Source organism: Neolamprologus brichardi, chromosome 23 (genome assembly GCF_056152115.1).
Source record: "Neolamprologus brichardi isolate AB-2024 chromosome 23, ASM5615211v1, whole genome shotgun sequence".
NCBI classification, from domain to species: domain Eukaryota; kingdom Metazoa; phylum Chordata; class Actinopteri; order Cichliformes; family Cichlidae; genus Neolamprologus; species Neolamprologus brichardi.
Window position 1 is genome coordinate 376,591 of NC_142125.1, and position 22,065 is coordinate 398,655.

The 22,065-nt window shown below is 46.4% G+C and overlaps 1 protein-coding gene across 1 annotated transcript in view; it reads left to right on the forward strand.

The window, feature by feature from the left end:
- p3h2 (prolyl 3-hydroxylase 2) overlaps positions 1-22,065 on the forward strand; it is a 47,912-nt gene that overhangs the window by 24,282 nt on the left and 1,565 nt on the right. The window contains exons 2-14 of the mRNA XM_006803305.3: positions 12,609-12,761; positions 13,183-13,372; positions 15,740-15,871; positions 16,912-17,039; positions 18,858-18,947; positions 19,288-19,328; positions 19,639-19,730; positions 19,832-19,959; positions 20,039-20,134; positions 20,240-20,390; positions 20,531-20,648; positions 20,733-20,808; positions 21,347-21,487. Of these exons, the coding sequence (XP_006803368.2) occupies positions 12,609-12,761; positions 13,183-13,372; positions 15,740-15,871; positions 16,912-17,039; positions 18,858-18,947; positions 19,288-19,328; positions 19,639-19,730; positions 19,832-19,959; positions 20,039-20,134; positions 20,240-20,390; positions 20,531-20,648; positions 20,733-20,808; positions 21,347-21,487 (1,536 nt within the window). The remainder of the gene's footprint in view (positions 1-12,608; positions 12,762-13,182; positions 13,373-15,739; positions 15,872-16,911; positions 17,040-18,857; positions 18,948-19,287; positions 19,329-19,638; positions 19,731-19,831; positions 19,960-20,038; positions 20,135-20,239; positions 20,391-20,530; positions 20,649-20,732; positions 20,809-21,346; positions 21,488-22,065) is intronic.

Sequence of the window (22,065 nt, forward strand, 5' to 3'; positions counted from 1 at the left end):
TGGATCTGCGTTCGACTACTCCGCCTACTAGGCTGCACTGTCGAGCGCAGATTCACTGAGCAGTGCAAGCTAGCGATACAGAAGCTAAGCTCGTTGCAACATGGCAAATTGAACCTCCCCCACCCTCATTCAGATCTGGCCTTTGGAACTATTTTGGTCTTCATGTGACGTATGACCCTGAAGGTAAGCGTGTCATGGACTAAAGTAAAACAGTATGTTGGATGTGCCTGTCACTACCCGATCCGTACCGGAAACCCGATCGGTACCCCGCATGCGCGAAAGGTGTCTACTTCCGGTCGTAGCGTTTTACGATAGTTATGGGTCAGCGTATCGGTTAAGATGTTAAGAATAATAAGTATATCTTAAAATGTTTGCAATAATGAAGCATTTCAGTACAATGTAGACAAAAACGAAAAATAAAAAGATAGTTACGGATCAGGACTCCCCGATCCTTACTGCGCATGTGCAGATGTTTTCTTCTTCTTCTGTTCGTTTAATGGCAGTGTACTCCCCAGTGTACGAGGATACTGCCACCTGCTGACCGAGTGAATGAACCCCATTGTAAAATGAATTGGCGTCATTACAAACGTGTGTTAAATTTCATTTAGTGATAGTCGAGTGTGTTTATGCTTGTCTGTGAGGAGAGGATTGACTGGAATAGTGATGATGATGTCCGCTATCACTGTCAATTGTCAGTAAACACTTAATCTGGCTGATGAATCTTTACGTGACACATTGCTAAATCAATATTATTAAGTCTGTAATTAGGCGCCATTCTTCTTATTTTACGGCGCTGTTGTTCAATCGGGGAACGCTCTCTGTTGAGGAGAAAAGCATGAATTTGTTTGTATACGGATTATCCATTGTTTAAATGTCCCGGTAGTCGAAAAGGAGGCAGAGCTGTTGAGAAATGCTAGGAGCTAACTGGGCGCTAACCGTATCATTCAAATATATTGAATGTCGCAATGTTGGCAAAGAGAGGAAGTGACGTAAGATTTGCACATGCGGGGTACCGATCGGGTTTCCGGTACGGATTGGGTAGTGACAGTGCCACGCAATGCTCAATTACATGGGTGGGAACTAGTGCGTTAGCGCAGTTAGCTCGGGGCGATCCGCGGTAGCTCGTTAACGGAGATTTGCCGTGTTGTGGCGTTAACGTCATTTCAGATTAAGGCTGACAGCACTAGTGGGAACACAACGAATATGGCTGCACATTTACTCCGACATCATCCTCGTGCAAAGACAAGTGGAAGCAGACAAAAACAACAAGCACGCATGCTACAAACTTTACCCGAGTCATTTAGACAGCCGTTAGCACATGATTCTCCTTATGGGGACCTGATATGTTTAATATGCTGCTGAGAATATAGCCCAGAAGAAGCGTATAGTAGAGCTTTTATTTTGGAAAGAGACATTTCTCTGTAATAAACTCTCTTTTCCAAAGATGAGTGATTCCTCGATCAGATAGATTTATGTTTTATTACTTTGTTGTTTCAGCAACATTAAATTTAAAAACTGTACTTTTGAGTTAAAATATATATTTATAATTTTAATAAATGACAAATTAAAGAAGCATGAACATTTTTTTTTTTTTTTTGTATCAAAAAAATATCGAACCGTGACACCAAAGTATCGAACCGAACCGTGAATTTTGTGTAGATAATCGACACCTGATCATCTCTTTATAGGACAGTTTCCCCCCACTATGCTCCATGCTTCCTCCATGACTACTTGAGAATGCAAAGCATGCATGTTCATGCGACGCGTCACCTCTGGGTCATCGGCCCGACACCTCCACGACCCCTGACCTCAGACCTGTCCAGCTCCTTGCAGCCAGGCCCATCAAATAAAGGGGCTGGTCGGGGGCGAATGCCTCTGCAGAGGACGTGACCACAAACAGGAGGAGGGAGACAGGCACAGACCTGCTTGGTTAAACTTTTTCCTTCTTTTTACGGTGACTGCAGGACAAACCTTTGAATTCCTTTGCTGTGGAAAGATGCACGGGACACAAACATTAATTTCCCCAAAGCCTCGGGTCTGACAGGTTCCCATTAAGAATGTCTCATAACCATTATCATGTGATTGTGCGTGCACTGGCAGGCTTGGGCTGAATTCCAGTCTCATGCTGGGAGTCAAGAATGTTACATTTGTGTAATGTGACAGCATCAGCAGTCGTGTTGTGTGTGTGTGTGTGTGTGTGTGTGTGTGAGTGTGTGAGAGTGCAGAGCAGCATTGCTCTGTATCTGCCTCATAACTGCTTCCACAAAGCTAAAAAATGTTCATTTCCAGAAATCACAGTAAAATATTTTGGTTTCACCGTGGATCGACTGGATTCCTTCATTTTCTTTTCTAGGCAAGGATAAATTTAGAAAACACGTGTGAAGGTATCCAACCAATGAAATCACAGCCCTTTGAACTGACTTGCTAATGCAGCGCAGCGCCCAGGTCTGCTCAGCTTTACCCTCAGTTTGACATCATGGGAGCGGGAGTCCTTCTCCACATGTCCCAACACATCCTGAAACGTACGCTTGTGTCCACACTGCGCTGCAGTCCCCAGCAAATGTGTGCAAAGAGCCCCGCTCGGCCCACAAAGGCTGGGGGGGTTCAAACAGCCCCCAAGAGGGAAGTGGCGACATGCGGAGAAAACGTGTGAAACACTCGTCCCAGTGCTTCCACTCAGGATTCATGTGCTTTTGTTTGCATCATCCCATTATGTGCAGAATGTGTTTGGACTGTTAAACACATGAATCAGAGTTATTGTCGCTGTCACAGGCTGTGCTGACATCTCGCAGCGGGAGTAAAAGCGTGTTTGGTTTCAGCTACGTCGAGAATCTCTTCTAATAATTGTTCCAGTCTGAGTGGATCATGCAGCTGATTCATCCTGATGTTTTCATTCCTGAACAGCTGCTAATCAAAATGAAATTCACTTCTATTTTCATATTAGCTGACACAGATGTGGTTTGATTGATTGATTGATTTGTTCACTTCTGTAGTGTGGCCGTTTGCACACTTGGCTAACACGCCAAAGATTCCTGATTGGATTCCCGGAGACGACACACGTCTGTGACGAGCCCTGTGTAAATAAGGGAGCAGCCAATAGTTGTTGTTTTTCTGTTGTAGCTCACAAAACAGAGTCCGCTGCCTTTGTGGAAGATTTATAACAGAGTTATAATAAAAAGCACTTTTGAACTAACATGGAAAAACATCCTTGATGTGATTGGTTTAAATGAGAACAAGCGAACGCCACATCAGAAGAAACGCCAAATGTTTCTCTCTGCGTCCAAAAGTTCGTAGTAAATATTTTATGAACTCGGCTTTTTGCCTCTTACTGCGAGCTGAACTCCTGTCTGCGTTTTTCCCTTTTTACTAAGCTGCTCTCCCCATTCCCACCTCCTCGATGTCTCACCTTTGACCCCTGTGGTGGTGGCGCCTCCTGTATCCTGCTGCATCGCTCTCCAGTGACGGTGGTTTCTGCAGGAAACTCAGCGGGACGGTCGTGAAAGGGAATAATTAGACACCGAGCGGTCGTAGCTGGTTTGAGACGTTTTTCTTTTTGGTTTCTTTGACACGATGGAGTACGTCAGCGTAGAGAGACGAGGCACGTCCTTCTCCGTGACTCGCGCAGGTTTTATTGTTTCTGCTTCTTTGGACATTTCTTCACCTTTCCCGTGCAGTAAAAAGGTTTTTCTTCCCCCTGACTGAGGCTCAGAGGGTTGTGGTCTGATTTATGGGCTGTAGTCTTTTTATGAGACTTTGAACAGAAGCACTCCATCATTCTTTGTTTGTCTAATCCCGAGGAAAAAGGTGGATCATTACTCCACTCAGAGTCTGAACCGTCTCCTGACTCTTGGCAGCTGAGTGCATTTTTGGATGCGCTCAGTATGACAGAGACGTGGGAAAATGGGCTTAATTGCACATTTAATGGAGATTTCTATCAAACTAAAAGGACACAAGTTTGAAGGCTTCGAATGTTTCCAAATTCCTGAATCTGCTGTTGAACTCTGGTCCAGCTGTGGCTCTTGGATGCATTTCAGTCTCTCAGCCACAGAAGAAGTTGGTGGGTGTCACTGAAAGCTGGTCGCTGTAATCAGCTGTTCCTCTGGGGGGTGGGCTGAGACCTGGGGGGTCGCTGTCTGCAGAGGCGGCCTCTCTCACACTGACAGCTTCCCTCATTTGTTGCGCTTCTCTCGTGTAAACTCAGCATTTGTCTTTATTTTAGCTTTGACACACAAACGCCACGTCTGGAAATGACCTTTGACCCCTGAGTCTGATTGGCATGTTTAAATGTGCCGTTTCTCAAAAATCCTCCAAAAGGGAAGCTTCCTCGCTCTGTGGTTATTCAAAGAGAGATAAGATGAGAGCAAACAGCTGTCAGAGGTTATTGTGACATCTCGTCTCTTTCTCAACAACTCCAAGGACGAGTTCGATCCTTGGCTGCGTTTCATTCCCAGCGCTGCATGCTGGGATCAATCAGCTCGTGTTACCCATAACTCCACTCTCTGTGTAGGTTTCCACCTCTGTGGATGTAAAGCTGCAGCTTTTTTTAAACTCTTACATACCGAACGTTTCCCCTTTAATCTTTGGGAGAGTAAAAGCTGAAGTAAACACGGTTTGTTGTAATTTTCTTTTTTCATATATCGACAAGAAAGCCAATTTTCCAAAGTGTTTTCCTTGAATCCCGTGCGACATGGTAGAAGCTGCTGAGGAAGCCGGGCCGGCGGCACTTTGTTCACGGGCTCCTGTTTCTGTCAGGGTCTAAAAAAAGATCTACACAAAGCAACAGACGAGACTGTTCTCACACTTCTTGGTGGTCAACACTTTTCCAGTTTGGGAAAGAGGCAGCTATTTTTACGTGGATGAAAACCGATGGAGTGTGAGATTGCGGGAGAGTAACCAAATAAAGACGCTGGCTAACCAGGCGTGTTTCTCCCGGGGAGAAGAGAGCGTGCTATTGTGTTTCAGGCAGGAGGGAATGTGAGGAGGGGGAAGCAGAAAGACATTACGGGTGATTTTCCACCGTCTGCACTGCTTCAAACATTTGCACCTGATGTTTTCTTTAACGTTTCCACACAAAGTCGCTCCTGTGTGCCCCGACGCTGCCCAGGAAGCACGAGCTGACGTGGGAAAGAGCGTGATGGTTGTCCAAGGATACAGTAGCTCATGTGGTGGCGTCAGCATAGCTTAGAGGGAAAGTCAGGTTGTCCTGGCATTCCTGCAAGTCTTTCCTTGGATGTCGCTGAAGTTGGAGGGAGTGATGCTCCCCCTGCAGCCAGACATGCCTGCAGCCGCCTCAGGTCAGCTTGTCTGATCCACTTGAGCTCATACGTGGACTCGTTATGTTTGGACAGCTAATACGATTCTGGATCTGAGCGCCTGTTGTACGTTATGAGTTCAGACCACTGTGGTCACTCACCCTCCCTCTCTAAGGACGGCCAGCAGCTTCACAACACGTGTCTGAAGCTGCTGCTGAACAGTGGCGTGATTATCTGCTGCTGTTTTGTCTTCAGTGAACAGTCTGAGGCGCTTTCAGGAAGAAACACGGGACTATCTTGATGGGTGTAATGAAAGAGGCTCTTTAGCAGCGGTGAGGGTTTTTTAGGCGTTCCTTTGGCGTGACCTTATTAGATCAGCACATGCTGGGCCGAGGACGGGCAGAAAGGGGCCAGTGTGCAGATCTGTCAGCAGGAAGGGACAAATGAGAGAGGAGGAGGGTGGAGCAGATCAAAGCGGACCACTTTAACCATGACATCACTCAGAGGAAAACTTCCACTGGCCCACTTTTCCTGTTTGTCTCCCACAGCATGTGCTCAATGCGTTAGCCGTGTCTCATGTGCACTTTGACCGTCTGGCTCCTCGCTGTCATGGAAAAACTGAGTAAATAACGTGTGAGGCTTTTTGATTATATCAGCAGAGCAAAAGAAGTCAAGCCTTGGTTTAGCTGAGATGAAGGAGCGGTCACTCCTCCTCCTCCTCACACAGTAAAGACATTGTGTGGCCCGTGTGTCCAGCTCGCTCCTACTGAAGCCATGTTTTGTCCATCAAAGCTCCAGAGATTCAAAGACTGAAGTGTGCGCGATGGAAAGGCTAATGTAGAGGGGTAACAACATTTTCCTCGCCAATTAGAGCCGCGTGAATCAAAAGCACGCTTTGTGATATTTTTCTGTTAAAGTTGGTTTTTTAAAAATGGGCTTCATTCCTGTTGATGTTGGCACGTGGTCTCAAAGCAGGCGCTGCAAGCGTCAAACAGACACGACGTCTTTTCCAGACTTGAATTATCAATCAAAGCGCTCGCTGGTGACCTCAAAGCCCAAAGCAGCAGGAAGCATGCGCTCGCCTCATCAGGAGGTCATCGTCCATTTGGACACATTTTCCCACGGTGGGTTTCTCTTGCAGGCACTGGTGTCAAGTTTTCACTCAGCATAGCTGCTGCAGCTTTCACTGGCAGTAAGAAGCCTTAAGAGTCAGCAGGTGTGTGCAGGTTTCTTCACCAGGTGAGAGCAACCCCCGTCCTCTCCTCGTTTATGATCTGCTAGAGCAGCCATTGCTGAGCCGTGACTGACTCGTCTCCTGCCAACTATGACGGCATTTCATAAACCGAGGTGCTGACACTTTCATATCCTAAAGATCAGGATGCACACAAACTGCAGTTTCACTGAGTGGCTGAAGCATACAGCAGCGACGCCTTTCAGCCATGGCGTTATTTTTGTGCCGCTATTCTGAGAGCATGTAAAAAAACAATTTAAAGGTGCAAGTGTTGCATTTTGAGGAGAAATTTATTTCGAGCGAAGAAAAGCTGAATTTGAGTGAACAAAATTCATTGCTGTGTGCAAAAAATGTATTTCCGTGTTTGCTATTATCCACACACACACACACACACACACACACACTTGCAAACTTTTTTTACGTGCGCTCAGAATAGTGGCACAAAAATAACGCCGTATTCAGCCTGCAAACCCTGAAGTTTGAAAGCTGTAACATTTTGGGAGGAGTTTGTTTGAAAGCTTTGCAAGAAGAAGTGGACTAGGAGGAGTTGTGCACTATAATCTTGAAATTGTTACTATCCTGCAGCTTTTCCTGCCCCTACCTTTGACGTAAACACTAAAATCTGTGTAACACTCTCAAAGCTCAAACTTCTTGGTATCTAGAAGCTCATCTGCTCGTCTCTCAGCTGTTCAGAACTGTGTGCAGAGGAAATTGTAGCGCTGCCATATGTGCACTGTGTCACATCATCACTGCGTCTGCAGCGCCAGCCCCAGAAGGTGCAGCCCCAGAGGAGAAAAGCATGCAAATGCACATTTAACTTGGCACTAACACGTTCCCACATCAAGAGCACGTCTCTGAGTGGCAGGGCGGGCCAGCAGCTCGTACACAGGTCGCTCTTTTCAAAGCTGGACACACTGACTGGTGCTCATTCATCTCTACAGGTGCTGCTTTGAAATTCACGAGGGAGGAGAAAGTCGGCACATTCAGAAGTTTACATCGTGTATCATACGATTTTCTTTCTGTGGCAGAAACTTTTAAATGCACAGGAAGAATATTTGTGCTGTGTTGTTTTGGAGAGAGTGAAAGCTGAACTCACTGTGACTGACAGGGCAGTTTTCTAACCATCAAATGAATACGTGTAACATGGCTCATTTAAAATCCGCCAGTTTTCACAGTTGCAGAAAAACAAACTACCATCAGAAAGTCTGCCTGTAACATTTACCTGTAATGTCTCTGGTTTAAGATAAGAAAACCTTTATTAGTCCCACACGTGGGAAATGTGTTGTTTCATGCTGCGTCTATGAGTGAGGACGACACTGCAATTCAATTCAGCTTTATTTACACAGCCCCAAATCACAACAGTCACCTCAATGTGCTTTATACTGTAAGGTCGACCCTACAATAACACATACAGAGAAAAACCCAACAATCATATGACCCCCTATGAGCAGTGTGGCGACAGTGGGAAGGAAAAACTCCCTTTTAACAGGAAGAAACCTCCAGCAGAACCAGGCTCAGGGAGGGGCGGGGCCATCTGCTGCAGTCAGGTGCTTGATTTGCACGGTCAGCAAAAATGAATTGTTTCAGCATTTAGTCTGAGTGTAGTCAGAAGTGATTTCTCAGGATAACATCCATCCATTCGCTTCCGCTTATCCTTTTCAGGGTCGCGGGAGCCTATCCCAGCTGTCATAGGGCGAGAGGCGGGGTACACCCTGGACAGGTCGCCAGTCTGTCGCAGGGCCAACACACAGCGACAGACAACCATTCGCACTCACATTCACTCACATTCACACCTAGTGACAATTTGGATTATCAATTAACCTATCCCCACAAGCTGCATGTCTTTGGACGGTGGGAGGAAGCCGGAGTACCCGGAGGGAACCCACACAAACACGGGGAGAACATGCAAACTCCACACAGAAAGACCTGATGGTGGAATTGAACTCAGGACCTTCTTGCTGTGCGGCAACAGTGCTAACCACCGTGCCACCGTGCTGCCTCTCAGGATACCAACGATGTAATATTTGCACCACATGCAGAAATATTGCTGCTAATAAAACATCCGTTGGATTTTCCTACACGTGACCGTCTTTATGCCGAATGTTCTGCTGAACAGCGTGATGGAAACCTCACAGCCATGATTGACTCGGCTCCGTCATGCTGAGGGAGTGTTTGTATACGAACACGTGTTTTCAATGCAGAAGCTTCCAGCTTGGACTCACTCAGGGATTTCACAGTTTGATTCAGTCACCAACTCTCAGACATACTTTGAGATGCTCGCTACCATTTTATGGAGAGATAAAACAGACTGATGAGCTCCGGCACTATTAAACTTTGCTATTTGCTAATGAACAGTATATTTAGTTTAGTTTAGGGCCTGCCTCCGTAAAGCAGGCGCTGAGCCCTGAGCCATGTCGACCCTGTGAATGCATGTTAGCAGCTGGGGAGAGAATAGGTGGCTGTACTGTGCACCGAGCTGCTGTGAGCTGCTGGTACTGTGCACAGAGCAGATTCAGAGCTGACAACAGTGTCTTAAAGGAGAATGTTGTATCTGGAACGCAGCAGCGTGCGCTGTGCCATCAGAGGAAAGCTCCTCCCCCTGGTCCACTTCAGACCGTGCACTCCAGCGAAGGTTGCATTACTCGTCATCGTGCATGTATGTGCACGTCGTGGTTGTGTAAATTTGATGTTTCCGTTTTTCTTCCTGAGTGGTTTTCAAAAGCTTTCAAACCTTTTATGTTACACTGAGTTTGTGTTTGCAGCAGCAGTGGGCTGGTAGCCACAAAGATCATCGATGCTTTTAAAATAAGAAGCTGATCTTGATCTTCAGAACACACGTTCTCATCAACCATCTGATCTTATTCCTTATCTTAAACCTCCGATGAACTTCATCAGGAACGTGCCGAACACACCGCGGTCTTATCGTAGTTGTCTTCGTGTCTTCGGTCCAGGAATGCTGCTTCACTCTCAGGACTCACCCAGCACGTCCAGCTGGCCGTCAGACAGACGGGGGAGGGATTCTTCAAAAAGAAACTCATTATTTGTGGTTCTGCTTCTTCCATCAGAGCAGCCACTGCAGCTTTCATGATGTACACTTCTTGGAAGATTTTATCCCCCACAGCAAACAAAGACGTCTGTTTGTCTCCAGCATGTTCGTGCATTAAGGTCCCTGCAGAAAAGGATATCCGTGCATACATGTGGACTTTCCCAAACGTTATCTAATAAAGAACAAAGGAGCACAAAGCGAGACCTTTACTGTAACAAATGCCTTTTTACTGGCAAACATGAATCGGTGCCTGGTGGCCAAATGAGGGGTTGGCGTGCGTTCTGTTTTTGGCAGCTGGGTCAGTCCGACATACTCGACTGGAGAGAGGTTAGCTTGTGAAATGCTGGGGTCTGCTTTAAATATGCACCTGTTGGCGACATGATGGATTGAGACAATTAGCGTCAGATGGCGCTGCTGCTGAGCAGCGTTCAGGGGACACGCAGCCGACGTCCAACCATGTCAACTTTCACCTTTCTGTGTTTGGTCTCTCGTAATCGCTCTGTCGTCCTCTCGGCTGCTTCTGCCTACAGTTCAGTCACTGTCGAGCGCTTCATTTGAATTTTGAAGCTCAGTTTTGGCTTTGTTGGTAGCGTGTTTATAGCCCTCCAACAGGACGCCAGATTAAAACCTGCAGGCACTTATCATGTTTGAGTTCAAACAGAGACATCCAATGAACCAGATCCAATGCAGGCTGTTGTTTAGAGCCCTTTGTGTTGTTGGCTGCAGAGAGAAATGTGTCTGTGTTGAGGCTTGAACACGATGACTATCTAATCTGAACGGCACCAGGCGCGTCCTGATAGCCGACTTTTGCAAAGTGTTTGTTTTAGAGATGAAAAAGGCAAACGTTGGAATTCAAATTGCTCAAGATGTCCTCAATCTTCCCCCCGATCCGTTTGTTTGGTTTGTTGCTGTTCGGTGGAGGCCGGAGCCAGCAGCGGTGTTTTGTAGCTTAATATATACTGAGCCCAGCGTGCCCTGAGCCCTCTAAGCCTGAAGGAAAAAGAAGGAACACACACATGTAAAGGAAGCACTCAAAACGTGCGCCTATCCTAAATGGGCGTTCTTAAAGTCAGCAAAGAGGCACAGAAAAGAAGATCAGACACCAGCGAGGGAGGATAAGAAGGACAGGCGCAACAACATTGTCATCCCCTATGTAGCCGGTGTATCAGAGAAACTCAGGAGGGTTTTCTCCAAGCATGACATCCCGGTGTACTTCAGACCCAGCAACACGCTCAGACAAAAACTGGTTCACCCGAAAGACAAAACACCAAAACACAGACTTAACAATGTGGTGTTTGCTGTACAGCAGCGAGGAATGCCCAGACCTCTACATCGGAGAGACCAAACAGCCACTTCACAAGCGCATGGCACAACACAGAAGAGCCACCTCCACAGGACAAGACTCAGCTGTCCATCTGCATCTAAAGGTCAAAGGTCACTCTTTCGAGGATGCCAATGTTCACATTTTGGACAGAGAGGACAGATGGTTTGAAAGAGGAGTGAAAGAAGCATCTATGTCCACTGTGAGCGACCATCTTTGAACAGAGGCGGTGGTTTACGACACCAACTCTCTGCCATCTATAATCCAGTTTTGAGATCCTCCCCAGACGCCTTAACGCCCACTCACATCCTGGGCCATCTGACCTCAGGAAATCACATGATAAGGTGGGGCCAGGTTTCACAGTGAACTCACCTGAAACTCTGGCTGATTGGGACCCACACCCAGTTTCACACCTTGGCTCAGGCGATTAGAGGATCATCAGGGGGTCCTTTTGTCCCTCTGTGGGGGGAAACTCCCACTAGGTTTATATCTGGGACTCTCCACCATTTGACCTTAGAACTGAAGAAGCCTCTCGGATGAAGGTGAAACGTCTTCAAGCAACTCAAAGAAGTCCAGACGCTTTTCTTTGCAAGCTCCTTTGACTACGATGACCTGGAGGACTGAACCTTCACAGACATGAGCCCAGCGTGGCTTCAACCAGCCCCACGGTCATTAGTGATGGGCTTGGTTTGTAACAGTAACCAAGTGCTGCCTTAGTACTGGGGGGCCCAAAGTGTTCAATCCCCCATCATTACACCAGCACCAGCAGGAGTTATTGATACGAGGCAGGATGGATCCAAGTTTTCACATCGTGTACATCAAACCCTCAGCCCACCGAGAGCCAGCCGACCACGCAGCGAGCTTCCTCTCTTCTCCAATCACCGAGTTTGCTGTTGTTGGCTGACAGGCTCAGCACTCGCTGGGCTCTGTGGCTGCTTCAGGATCCAGGGTGGTGTGTGTTCACAGATGCTCTGTGTGAGATTCCTTCCTATCAGCTTGATTGTTGTTTAGCCTGTCGGGCAATAACGTCCCCTCTCTTTCCTGTTTTGTGCTTGGTTTGAACTTCAGCAGGCGACTGAGAGCTAGAGGTAAAAAGCATCAGTGGTCACGCTTCGTTGAATGTTTAAACCTCTCGTTGTTCGGCTTTATGGGCAGCAGTTGTTCAGGTGCAGCGTTGCTGTTTCAGCTCCTGCACATGCTGAACGTGTGCTCGCCCCCCCGTGTTGCTGCTTTATGGCAGACGAGCACCTTGGATGCATTTGAGTTTGAGTGAGGAACAAACGCTGTAATACTCAACGGTACAAATGATTTAGTTATATTACTCATAAAACCCACAGAGTTCACTGAGTGCAAAGTTATCCAGCAGCTGTAACGCTGACAGCTCTGTTTATTGACAGGATGTGGATGGAGACAGTGTGGCTACTAAATCTGCTTCTCTGGCTTAATGAAACAAGTGTAGATATATTACTTATTTCAAGTGAGTTCAAACATTGATGCCAAACATTTTAGGAAAGTAATCTGTTTCTTCGGGCAGATGCTTCAGAGGAACGGCTGCAGATTCTTTCCAGCTATAACACGTTAGCTGATGGGTAGCAGAGTCCATCTGTTTAATGCTGCAAACATGAAGATACATTTATTATTGAATTCTGCTGTAGTTTGCTCCAGAAATGCACCTCAAACTTTAATCCCAGGTCTTAATTCTGCTGACACTATTTCAATAACCCTTTTTCTTTCTGTCTGTGCTCCTTTCATTTCCAGCTGCAGCGGCCCGACAAGGCTGCAGAGGCGGCTCACACCTACTTCCAGGCCAATCCAGAGCATGTGGAGATGGGCCGGGACCTGGAGCAGTACAAAAACCTGCAGGGCGTCGAGGAAACCCACTTTGTGGACCGAGAAGCCCGGCCTCACCAGGCAAGACCTTAATCAGTCAGACATTTCAGTTTATTTGGGTTTGTGCCACACGTGTCCTGATGCATCTTCATAAACCACGTGTACTGAATTTAATACAAAAAGCTTTTCTGCTCGAGGTTTCACTTTCACTACTTTGCTTCTTTCCAAAAATTGGAAACGTGGGAAACGGCGCTTCCTGTTTGAAGGGGCTTTGTGTTAATGGTGCTCGAAGTTTAATGACTGGAAACGTCTCAGCGGCAGCTGTGGTGAAGCTGCCACTGAGAAAGTTTTAACTGTGGATGAGTCCAAAGTGTTTCTGCTGAAGCATGTGCTGCCCCGCCCTTCCTCGGCAGCAGACGTTCACAGCTGTCATCATTAATCATATTGCTCTGCGACTGTATGGCTGAAATCATTTTTGTCTTGTTATCGCCTCCTGTCGCAGCGCTCCTTCACAGCGGCGGTGCAGTTGTACGATAAAGGCGACTACGACGGAGCGACGGCTCTCTTTGAGGAGGCGTTGGTGGAATACTACAAGGCAGACGTGGACTGTCGGGCGCTGTGCCAAGGCCCGCAGAAGTTTGAGGGCCAAGATCACCTCCGATACCGCTACAGCCTCCATGAAGTCGTATCAGGTAAGAAACCAGTTGTTCTGTCGAGGAGGCGTCTGGGTTCCAGTCTGCCCTTTGACCTTTGCTTTGCTCTCCCGCTTTTCACTGCAGAAAAGCAAACAAAAGAAAGCGAATCCAGAACCGAGGTCACGTCTTCTCTCATGTGTCCCGCGCAGAGTCAAAAGCCATGGCACGTAGGGGTGGGGGGAAAATGGATACTGTGTAGCATGGTGATATTTTGTTTGCTAATAATGTATGGATACAGGGACAGCAGAAATCGATATTTTGTTACAAAAAGGTTTTTGTGCTCTGACTTCAGAGCATGTTGATCCTTTTTCTGAGCAAGAATCCTGACATTCCTTCACTGTCCAAATGTGTTTAATAAACATGACAGTTTACTTATTTTAATTTAAGACATGTTTTATTTTAATTAAGTTTAAAACTTTTTTATTTAATGTAAAATTATATTTTGTTTTAATTTACTTTCGAATTCTTCAGTTGCTGAAGGGGCTGCATAGTTTTCATAAACTGCATAGTTCAGAATAGCTATAATTGTACCAGATGGTTGATTCAGTTAAGTTGGACTAGACTGTAATACAAACCGTTCAGTTTGTCAACAATCAAACTGAAATGAGAGAAAGACTGAGTGTGAGACTTTGATATTAGAGAAAATGAATATTGATAAAGTTTACCTTTATGTACAGAATCTGAATATCGCAAAATATTTTAAAAATTGCAATAATATCGTATCGTGGGATGTATGGTGATTCCCACCTCTAACGGCACGTCTGTCTGCACCAGTCAGAGTCGAGTTTGAGCTGCATGTTTAAGAATACGAGTCCCAATAAATTCCAGTTAATTTGATTCTGTTCAGATTATTAGCAGAGCTGTGCGCTCAGCTCTGGGAGTCAGTCGACATGCTTCATCACCATCTTTGGCAGAAACGGCCTGAACCAGGCCAGCTCTCTCTCCCGTCTCCACTGCTGCTGTTGTTCTTGGCGTCTTTGCTTAAAGGAGCATTAGTTACTACATGCCTGGGCTCATTAACTAAAATTGTAGTGACATCCATGCAATTATTGTTTTTTATTCATGCAGAATCTGAAGGTTTCTGTAGCTGAGACTCGAGGTGTGACAGATAAAAGGAAACGTGTTGTGAAGCTGACTTTTAGGAGCTTTTATTCTTGTACCTGAACACACCACGAGATTTTTAAACGGTTCAGTGTTTTTTCACGTCGACAGTTTTGGGGGGAAGTTAGTGTAATTTACACAACTTTATCTCCTTACTGGCGTCTCTCAGTTCAACTCCAAAGGTCACTGGCAGCCTGGCGTCCATCACACTGACAGCTGGCGAAAGGTTAACTGCATAGTTTCATCACAAAATATCATTCAAACATTTTTAATGAGCTGGATAAATAACAGGCACTCATGCTGCTGTCAGTTGTTGTTTCTGTTTAATGATCTTGAACCAGATCACAATTATAATTTTAGTATCATTATATTACATTATTACTGGGTGTTATTATCATTATTGTGAGAGTCAGATCTTTGTGTGTGGAAGCTGAGTTTTAGCAGCTGCAGGTTAGTCCGGCTGCGATCGTCATAACACGACTCGCATATACGGGAGTTTTAAAGGATTACTTCCTCCCTCACTGACCCAGAAAGTCAAATCCCTCTGCACGATTCAGATCTTTGCTCCTGCGAGGAAAGCGCTGCTGCTCAGACATCACCTCAGTGATGCACATAAACGATGAGCGCACGTCCTCGTGAAGCTCATCGAGCTCTGCTGGCTCTGCTCTCAGGGATCAACATGAGGAAATCATGAGCCTCATTTTTTGAATTTCCATAAACATTTAATTCTAAAAAGATCTGCCAAGACTGGAAAACTGCGAGAAGCTTTTTCATTTATTTATCAACGTTTTCATCCAGTTATTTTCCAAATTTGGACTCGGAAAGTTGTCAGATGTTCTGTGTTTTAGATTAGACTTTACTGGGACTCGTCAGTGTTTGGATGAAGCATCTGAGATGAGCTCGGGCTCTTTTCCATTAGACCAGCTGAACGTCAGCTTTAATGTGCGTCAATCACAGATTTACCGCTGTGCTGCTCTCATACATCTGTATGAGCTGCAGTAACTATAACATTTGTTATGTGTGTATTTATGGACACGGCGTGTCTGTGCACTGTGAACAGGACATCCTGTAACAGGATCCCTCCTGCAGCTCCTTTCAGGCCTATTGTCAAACATCTATGAACATATAAAGCAACAATACGAGCGTTCGCTCTCTCACGACCCCGCGGTCACCTGGAAAGGTCACGTCCTCGTCTCACAGCAGAAGGAATTTATGGTAAACTCCAAATCAAAGAGCAGCTCTGAGATCTTTCGTTGTTTGCAGATCACTTCACTCAGGTGCTGCACTGCGAGCACGAGTGCGTCAGAGACCTCGCCACGCGACCCGGCCGCCTCTCACCTATGGAGAACTACCTGCCTCTACACTACGACTACCTCCAGTTTGCCTACTTCAAAGGTAGGTTGTTCTTTAAAACGGTGACGGCACAATCCTTTCAGACATGTGTGAAGCTCAGTCTGACTGCACGATTATGAAGATCCACCCATGAATCCAACGCCCACACAAACACAGACGTGTGTGCACACGAAGGCCCGCGACCACAAAGAGCTGCAGACAGCACGCCGGTCGAGTCTCGCCTTGTGCACGAGCATCAGTGGCGTGGCTGAACCTGACGCTGGTGCTCTGCGGTGAAAACATCTAAACGAGGGAGTGAAGAGTTCAGCGCAGACGTGTTGGCACGGCAACAAAGCGTAGACGGGAAATGATGGCGCTGAGGAGTTGTGACATCACTGATTATCGTGGTGTAAACATGTGGCTGCAATAAGGAACCGTGGATCTGTGGGTCTGAGTGGGTCTGAGTGGGTCTGAGTGGGTGTGTCTCTCGACTCGAAACTGTTTCTTCTAATCAGACTTAAAAGGTTTGAACTTTTGTTGACTTTGTTTCCTTGATAAAAAGTTCGTCCGCGGAGCGCTCGTGCTAACATCCTGCTTAGTTTACGGCAGCTGCTTGTTGCCTGCGAGGCGCCGCTGCCTGTGACACCGTGGCCTCCTGCTGCTTCACTCCTCAGCACCAGCATGACTCATAGCGTTGCAGCTTTTTCCTAAAAACGTCAGAGGCTCAAAACTCCAAACTCTGACACCTGGGAGGAGATAATAAACCTCAGCAGAGGTAGGAGAGCTTTGGTTAACCTTCAGCCTCTCGTCAGGAAGCGTCTGTGCTCACAGATGTCTCGCTCGGTGACGGGAGACGGACGCTGATCTCCTTCTGTTGTAGCAACCTGAGCCTGTGTGTGCCGTCTCCACTACGTCAACCTTTGGCTTTGTTTGTAATGAGAGTTTTGGAACGTCAGCTGCATGGATCTCATAAACTCACATACTCCAGTCCTTTCACAAAACACTCGGTACACGCTTTGCACATGTGTGACATGCATGTTGCAGTCGACTCCTGTGGAAACTCCAACATAAAACTCCTTCACTTGCTTTGTGTGTCTCTGCAGCGGGCAGGCTGGAGGAGGCGCTGCAGTGCGCTCTCACCTACCTTTTGTTCCACGAGGGCGAGGAGTTCATGAAGGAAAACGCCGATTACTACAGAGAGGAGCTGGGACATGATGCTGAGCCACGAGAGGTAAGGAGCTGAAGACACCAGAAAGTAGGTGAATGTAGTGAACGGGCCTCTGAATGAAACTTCATAAGAAGAGCAGTGTGTCGAGTGTGTTTAGTGTCTGTGCTCGGATATGCAGGATGTTGCGCTGCGTCATTTATTTTGGCCTCTGTTTGTTTGAGTTCGTATGTAAAGATGGAAGTTTTACCGATGAAATTAAACACGCAAATAAAACACCAACAATTCATTTGAGAAGATTTGAAGCGACCTGAAGGCAGGTGGCGTGGACACAAAGTTCGAGTTCGAGTCTCAGTGAATGCGATAACTTGGGAACAAGGTGACGTAGGATTTTGAAATTCATCCCATATGTGCATCACCAGGAGGCCGAGGGGTAGCACTGAGCGCCGCCGGTATTTGTTAATTATCTGCAGACGTGAGAACGAAGCTTCTGCTCGTTCTTCTTCCTCTTTTCAAAGACTCAACGCTGGACGGTGTAATCAGGTTACTCGAGGCGCTCCGGGGCTTTATGCGGTTTCTTTTAAGTGATGAGAACAATGTTTAAACTCTTTCAAACACTTTTCTGTGCTGAGAGGAACGAGGCTGAGGCAACTGGCAGTGCGTCAAAGAAACAGTAATGAAAGTGCGTGCAGTATGTGCAGTAATGTCACAGGAGTGTTGACGTCCGGGACTGGAGAGGAAAAGTGTGGATGTAAGGGAAACCGAGGAGACGAGAGGCAGCGGCGCTCCTGCTGCATGTCTGGGATGCAGCAGCTACTTGCTGCTTGGCAGCTGCTGCCTCTTCAGTTTGCTTTTCACTCGTGTACGTTTATCCAGCTGGCAGCACTCGGCTCTTTTCACTCCATCGACGTCCAATGTTTACGGCAACATATTTCCCCTGCCATCGTTTTTATTGTTATTCTGAGTAACTAAAGGCTACATGTCTGCACGCTAGTGAAGATGAAGTCTGCAGAGGCCGACTACTGCTCATCAGCTGTGTTTGTTCTTCCTCTGATCTGCTGCTGTAAGAGTCAAACGCTGTTCAGCTGCAAGTAAACAGCTTTTCTCCTCAAGCCTGTTATTCATTAGAGACACAAACTGCTTGGTTTTTTGGTTTCACTCATAGCCTGCATATCGTCTCAGCCTTTCCATCCCCATCAGTTTACAGAAGAGTCACTGGGCCGCAGACTTCCTCCTCCTGCGAGTTCGTTTACACGTCCGAGCGCCTCCCCACTAATGAGTCTGGCTTCTTAGGCACACAAGTGTGTGTGAGACACTGTGGGAGCTTTAGATTTTAAACAATCCACCTCAGTGCAGAGCAGCTCTCTGTGTTACTGCAGTATTATTATTATTATTCCTTTTTTAGCCCGAGGAGGGAAAGTTTCCCTCTGAGAAATGAGAGTTCATCACAAACCATTAGCCCGGCACTGGAGCGCAGAGAGCCACAGGAAACATCTCATTTCCTTTATACGGACAAGAGGAAGACCCTGTGACTGTTAGAGCTTGGAGACATTATGGACAGACCTCTGAGTTATCTGGGACTCGTATTAAAATATGAATAATTTTGTCTGAAGGCGTTTTCTGCACGAGAGAACAAAATAAAACCGTTATTTATTATTTATAACATGTTTAAAGTGAGACATGTTTACTGTCTCTGGAGTCGAGGGTCGGAAAAGTAAGCAGAACTAAAACAGAAACAATTAGTTTGGTTGTTACCAGGTGAGTCGGCAGCAGGGTTTTAACCTCAGACAGGTGGAGTTTGTCAGAGAGCAGCGTTTCATCATCTGCAGAAAAACAATGCAGATGACAGTTTCCTTCACTCTGTTCACCTTTTGTGTTCAACAGAAAGCTGCATGGTACCTGAGGAGGCACAAACAGGAACTAAAGCTGCTTCTGATCGGCAGCAAAATCATGGGTGCAGAATTCACAGAAGGGGTAAGTTATGCTACGAAAGCCTGGAGCAGCCTTTGAGCGCTTAATAACAAACCGACGTTCTTTAATTTTGTTTTCCCCCCAAAAATGAAGGAGATTTAGTTTGTAATTTAACGAGCAGTTGTTGCTGAGTGAGTCCGTGTGTTTGTGATGCAGAGCAGATCTCCTGCAGAGTGAGTAACAGCCTTAATGCACCCCTGCTGCTGCTGGCTCGCTCAGCGCAGGGTAACAGGTGTCTGGCATGGCTGCTGCACTTCTGTCTGCTCAGCTAACAGCGCCATCTGCTGGCCATGCCGCCACACGTAACAATACATGCACATTTACAGTTTCTCTTTTCTTTCAGAACTACTGGAGGAGCACAGGTGGAAGAGAGGACGCCAACAGGTGACACACTTTAAACAACGTGAATTCATCCTTTTGTTTATATTGCCAAAAGTGTGTGGTAATGAAAAGGCTTCAGTTCATGTGCTGGTTCAGCCTCGCCACGCTCGCTCAGCTTTATAGACGTTTTTACATCTGTGTGTCAAACCTTCAAACGCTGGTTTGTTCCAGCTCCAGGCAGGTGGAGATGTCCACGAAGCTAAACGCAGCTCCAGTGTTTGTGTTGTGAGCTTTAAATTCAGAAAATGTTCGTGCTGTATGTCGCTGCGTCTCCTGAGTGGGTATGTTCACACCAGGTTCTCTCCACATTCAGCGTCCCCTCAGGCACCGATGGCTGGATGGAGTATGTTCCCATCTCGCATAAGAAAAACGTCACCGTCACGTCTCCGCAGAGTCTCAAGGAAGGTAAAGTTTTGCCGCTGACACAGACGGAGCAGAATGAAGGATGAAGACCACCACGGGCTGAGATAACAGTCTGCCTTCTTCCCACGCTGTGATCTGTGCAGGTGGCCCCTTGTTGTACGAGGGCGTGCAGCTGGTGCAGAACTCGGCGGCTTTGAACGGGACCCAGCGGGTGCTGCTGGATCAGGTTATATCTGAGGAAGAGTGTGCAGAGCTCAGGCAGCTGGCACATGTAAGGACAGTTTCACAGATTTGTTTCTGTCTCAGTGTGAAACTGTATTAAAAGTGGTTTCTGTGTTCTTGTCCTAAAGACGGTCACGATGGCAGGAGACGGTTACAAAGGCAGGATGTCCCCTCACACTCCCAACGAGAGGTTCGAAGGAGCCAGTGTGCTTAAAACCCTGCAGGTAAACACGGGTACTAAACAAACACGTCTCTGGTTATGAATGTTCGCTTCATAAACAGGACTGTTAGGTTTCCTCCGCTCTGATGGCGTTTCTCTCTCCTCCCAGCACGGCTTTGAGGGCAGAGTGCCAATGAGAAGCGCTCGCCTCTTCTACGAAACCAGCGAGCGGGCGCGGCGAATCATCGAGTCGTATTTCGTGCTAAACTCCACGCTGCACTTCTCCTACACACACCTGGTGTGCCGGACAGCCATCAAAGGTCTTCAGCTGACGCCAAAACCAGTGTTTAGTAAAGGAAATAAAATGCTGCCTTTCACACCGATGATTTCAAATATCCAGGAAGAAGGATGGTTGTTGCGTTTACGTCACATGAAAAGCAGTGTCGTTATTTCCCCTTAGGTCAGCAAGATCACAGGAATGACCTGAGCCATCCCATCCACGCCGACAACTGCTTGTTGGACCCTGATGCCAACGAGTGCTGGAAGGAGCCTCCAGCTTACACAAACAGAGACTACAGGTACGAGCTTTATCCAGACTGACGTGTTTGTGAGGTTTGTTTTATACTGAGACGTTCCTGCTTTAATGTCCTTCTCTGTTTCAGTGCACTGTTATATCTAAATGGCGACTTTGAAGGAGGGGAGTTCATATTTACAGAAATGGATGCCAAAACCATCACGGTGAGAAGTTTGCCCAGCGAAGATGATTTCATAGCTTTTGTTTGTTTTGTTTACACGTTTACTTGTAAGTTCGTGTTAAATATTCTTGAGCAGTAGTTCTTCAGGCTGCTTTGTCACTCGTTTTCAGAGGAATGTTTTTGTGTTTAAGCCATTTAACACATTAATCATTCAAAGACAACCTGCAAGAAACTCATTTTAAATTGAAACCAGCCAAAGGACATTGTTGCCCTTTTTTTCAGCTGAGTCTAAAAAGCTAACATAGTCTGACAAGCATGAGTATTTTTGCACCAACAAGGTGTTTCACAGAGAGTTGATGGCTGGAAAGCTGGAATATCCCAGCATGCTGTGCAGTGTGACCTTAAAAAAATCTGAGGAACTGGACCGTTGGAAACCCAAAAACTCACGAACTTTAATATTTATTTTAAAATCCTAACGTGTGAAGTTGATGATTTTTAAGTGTCACGGTTTATCTTCAGCTTTGTGCTCACATCACAAGATGATCGCAGCCTCACGTCTGTCCTTCTGTCGTCCCCTTCAGGCATCCGTGAAACCAAAGTGTGGCAGAATGGTAGGTTTCTCATCAGGAGGGGAAAATCCACACGGCGTGAAGGCCGTCACGAGTGGGCAGAGGTGTGCTGTGGCTCTCTGGTTCACCCTGAACCCGCTCTACAGAGAACTGGTAACGTAGCTTCTTTGTCTACATCTGCTGTTGGAGTCTAGTTACAGTCTTTGCAGAATAAACTGAGTAACTGGTTACACTGTAACAGTGTCACATTGTTACTCAGTTGGTAGAATAAAAACTATCTTAGGCTACGTTCACTCTGCAGGTCTTGATGATCAATTCCGATTTTTTGATCAAATCCGATTTTTTGTCTGCTCGTTCACACTACAAATAAAATGTGACAGCAAACGCGCTCTAGTGTGAACGCTCAAAGCGGCCGCATGCGCAAAAGAAGACGTCACACACAACGCGCTCTGTTTAGACCCAGACCAACAGTATGTTTGACTGATGGTCTTAATATAAAGACTTCGGACTTTACGTTTCCCAATTTTTGCTTTAAGTTATTTTGTTATTTACATAATAATGTAAATAACCTGATAATGATCCTTGTTGCTGTTTTAGAGGAGCGCTGCTTCAAAGGATAGTTTCTGTCAGAATCTGCAGATTATACAGAACAAATAAAATGTTCACGTTTCTCCAACGTTGTCTTCCCAACAGTTTCACTGGATGGACAGGAAGCGTTCGCGATGTGTTAT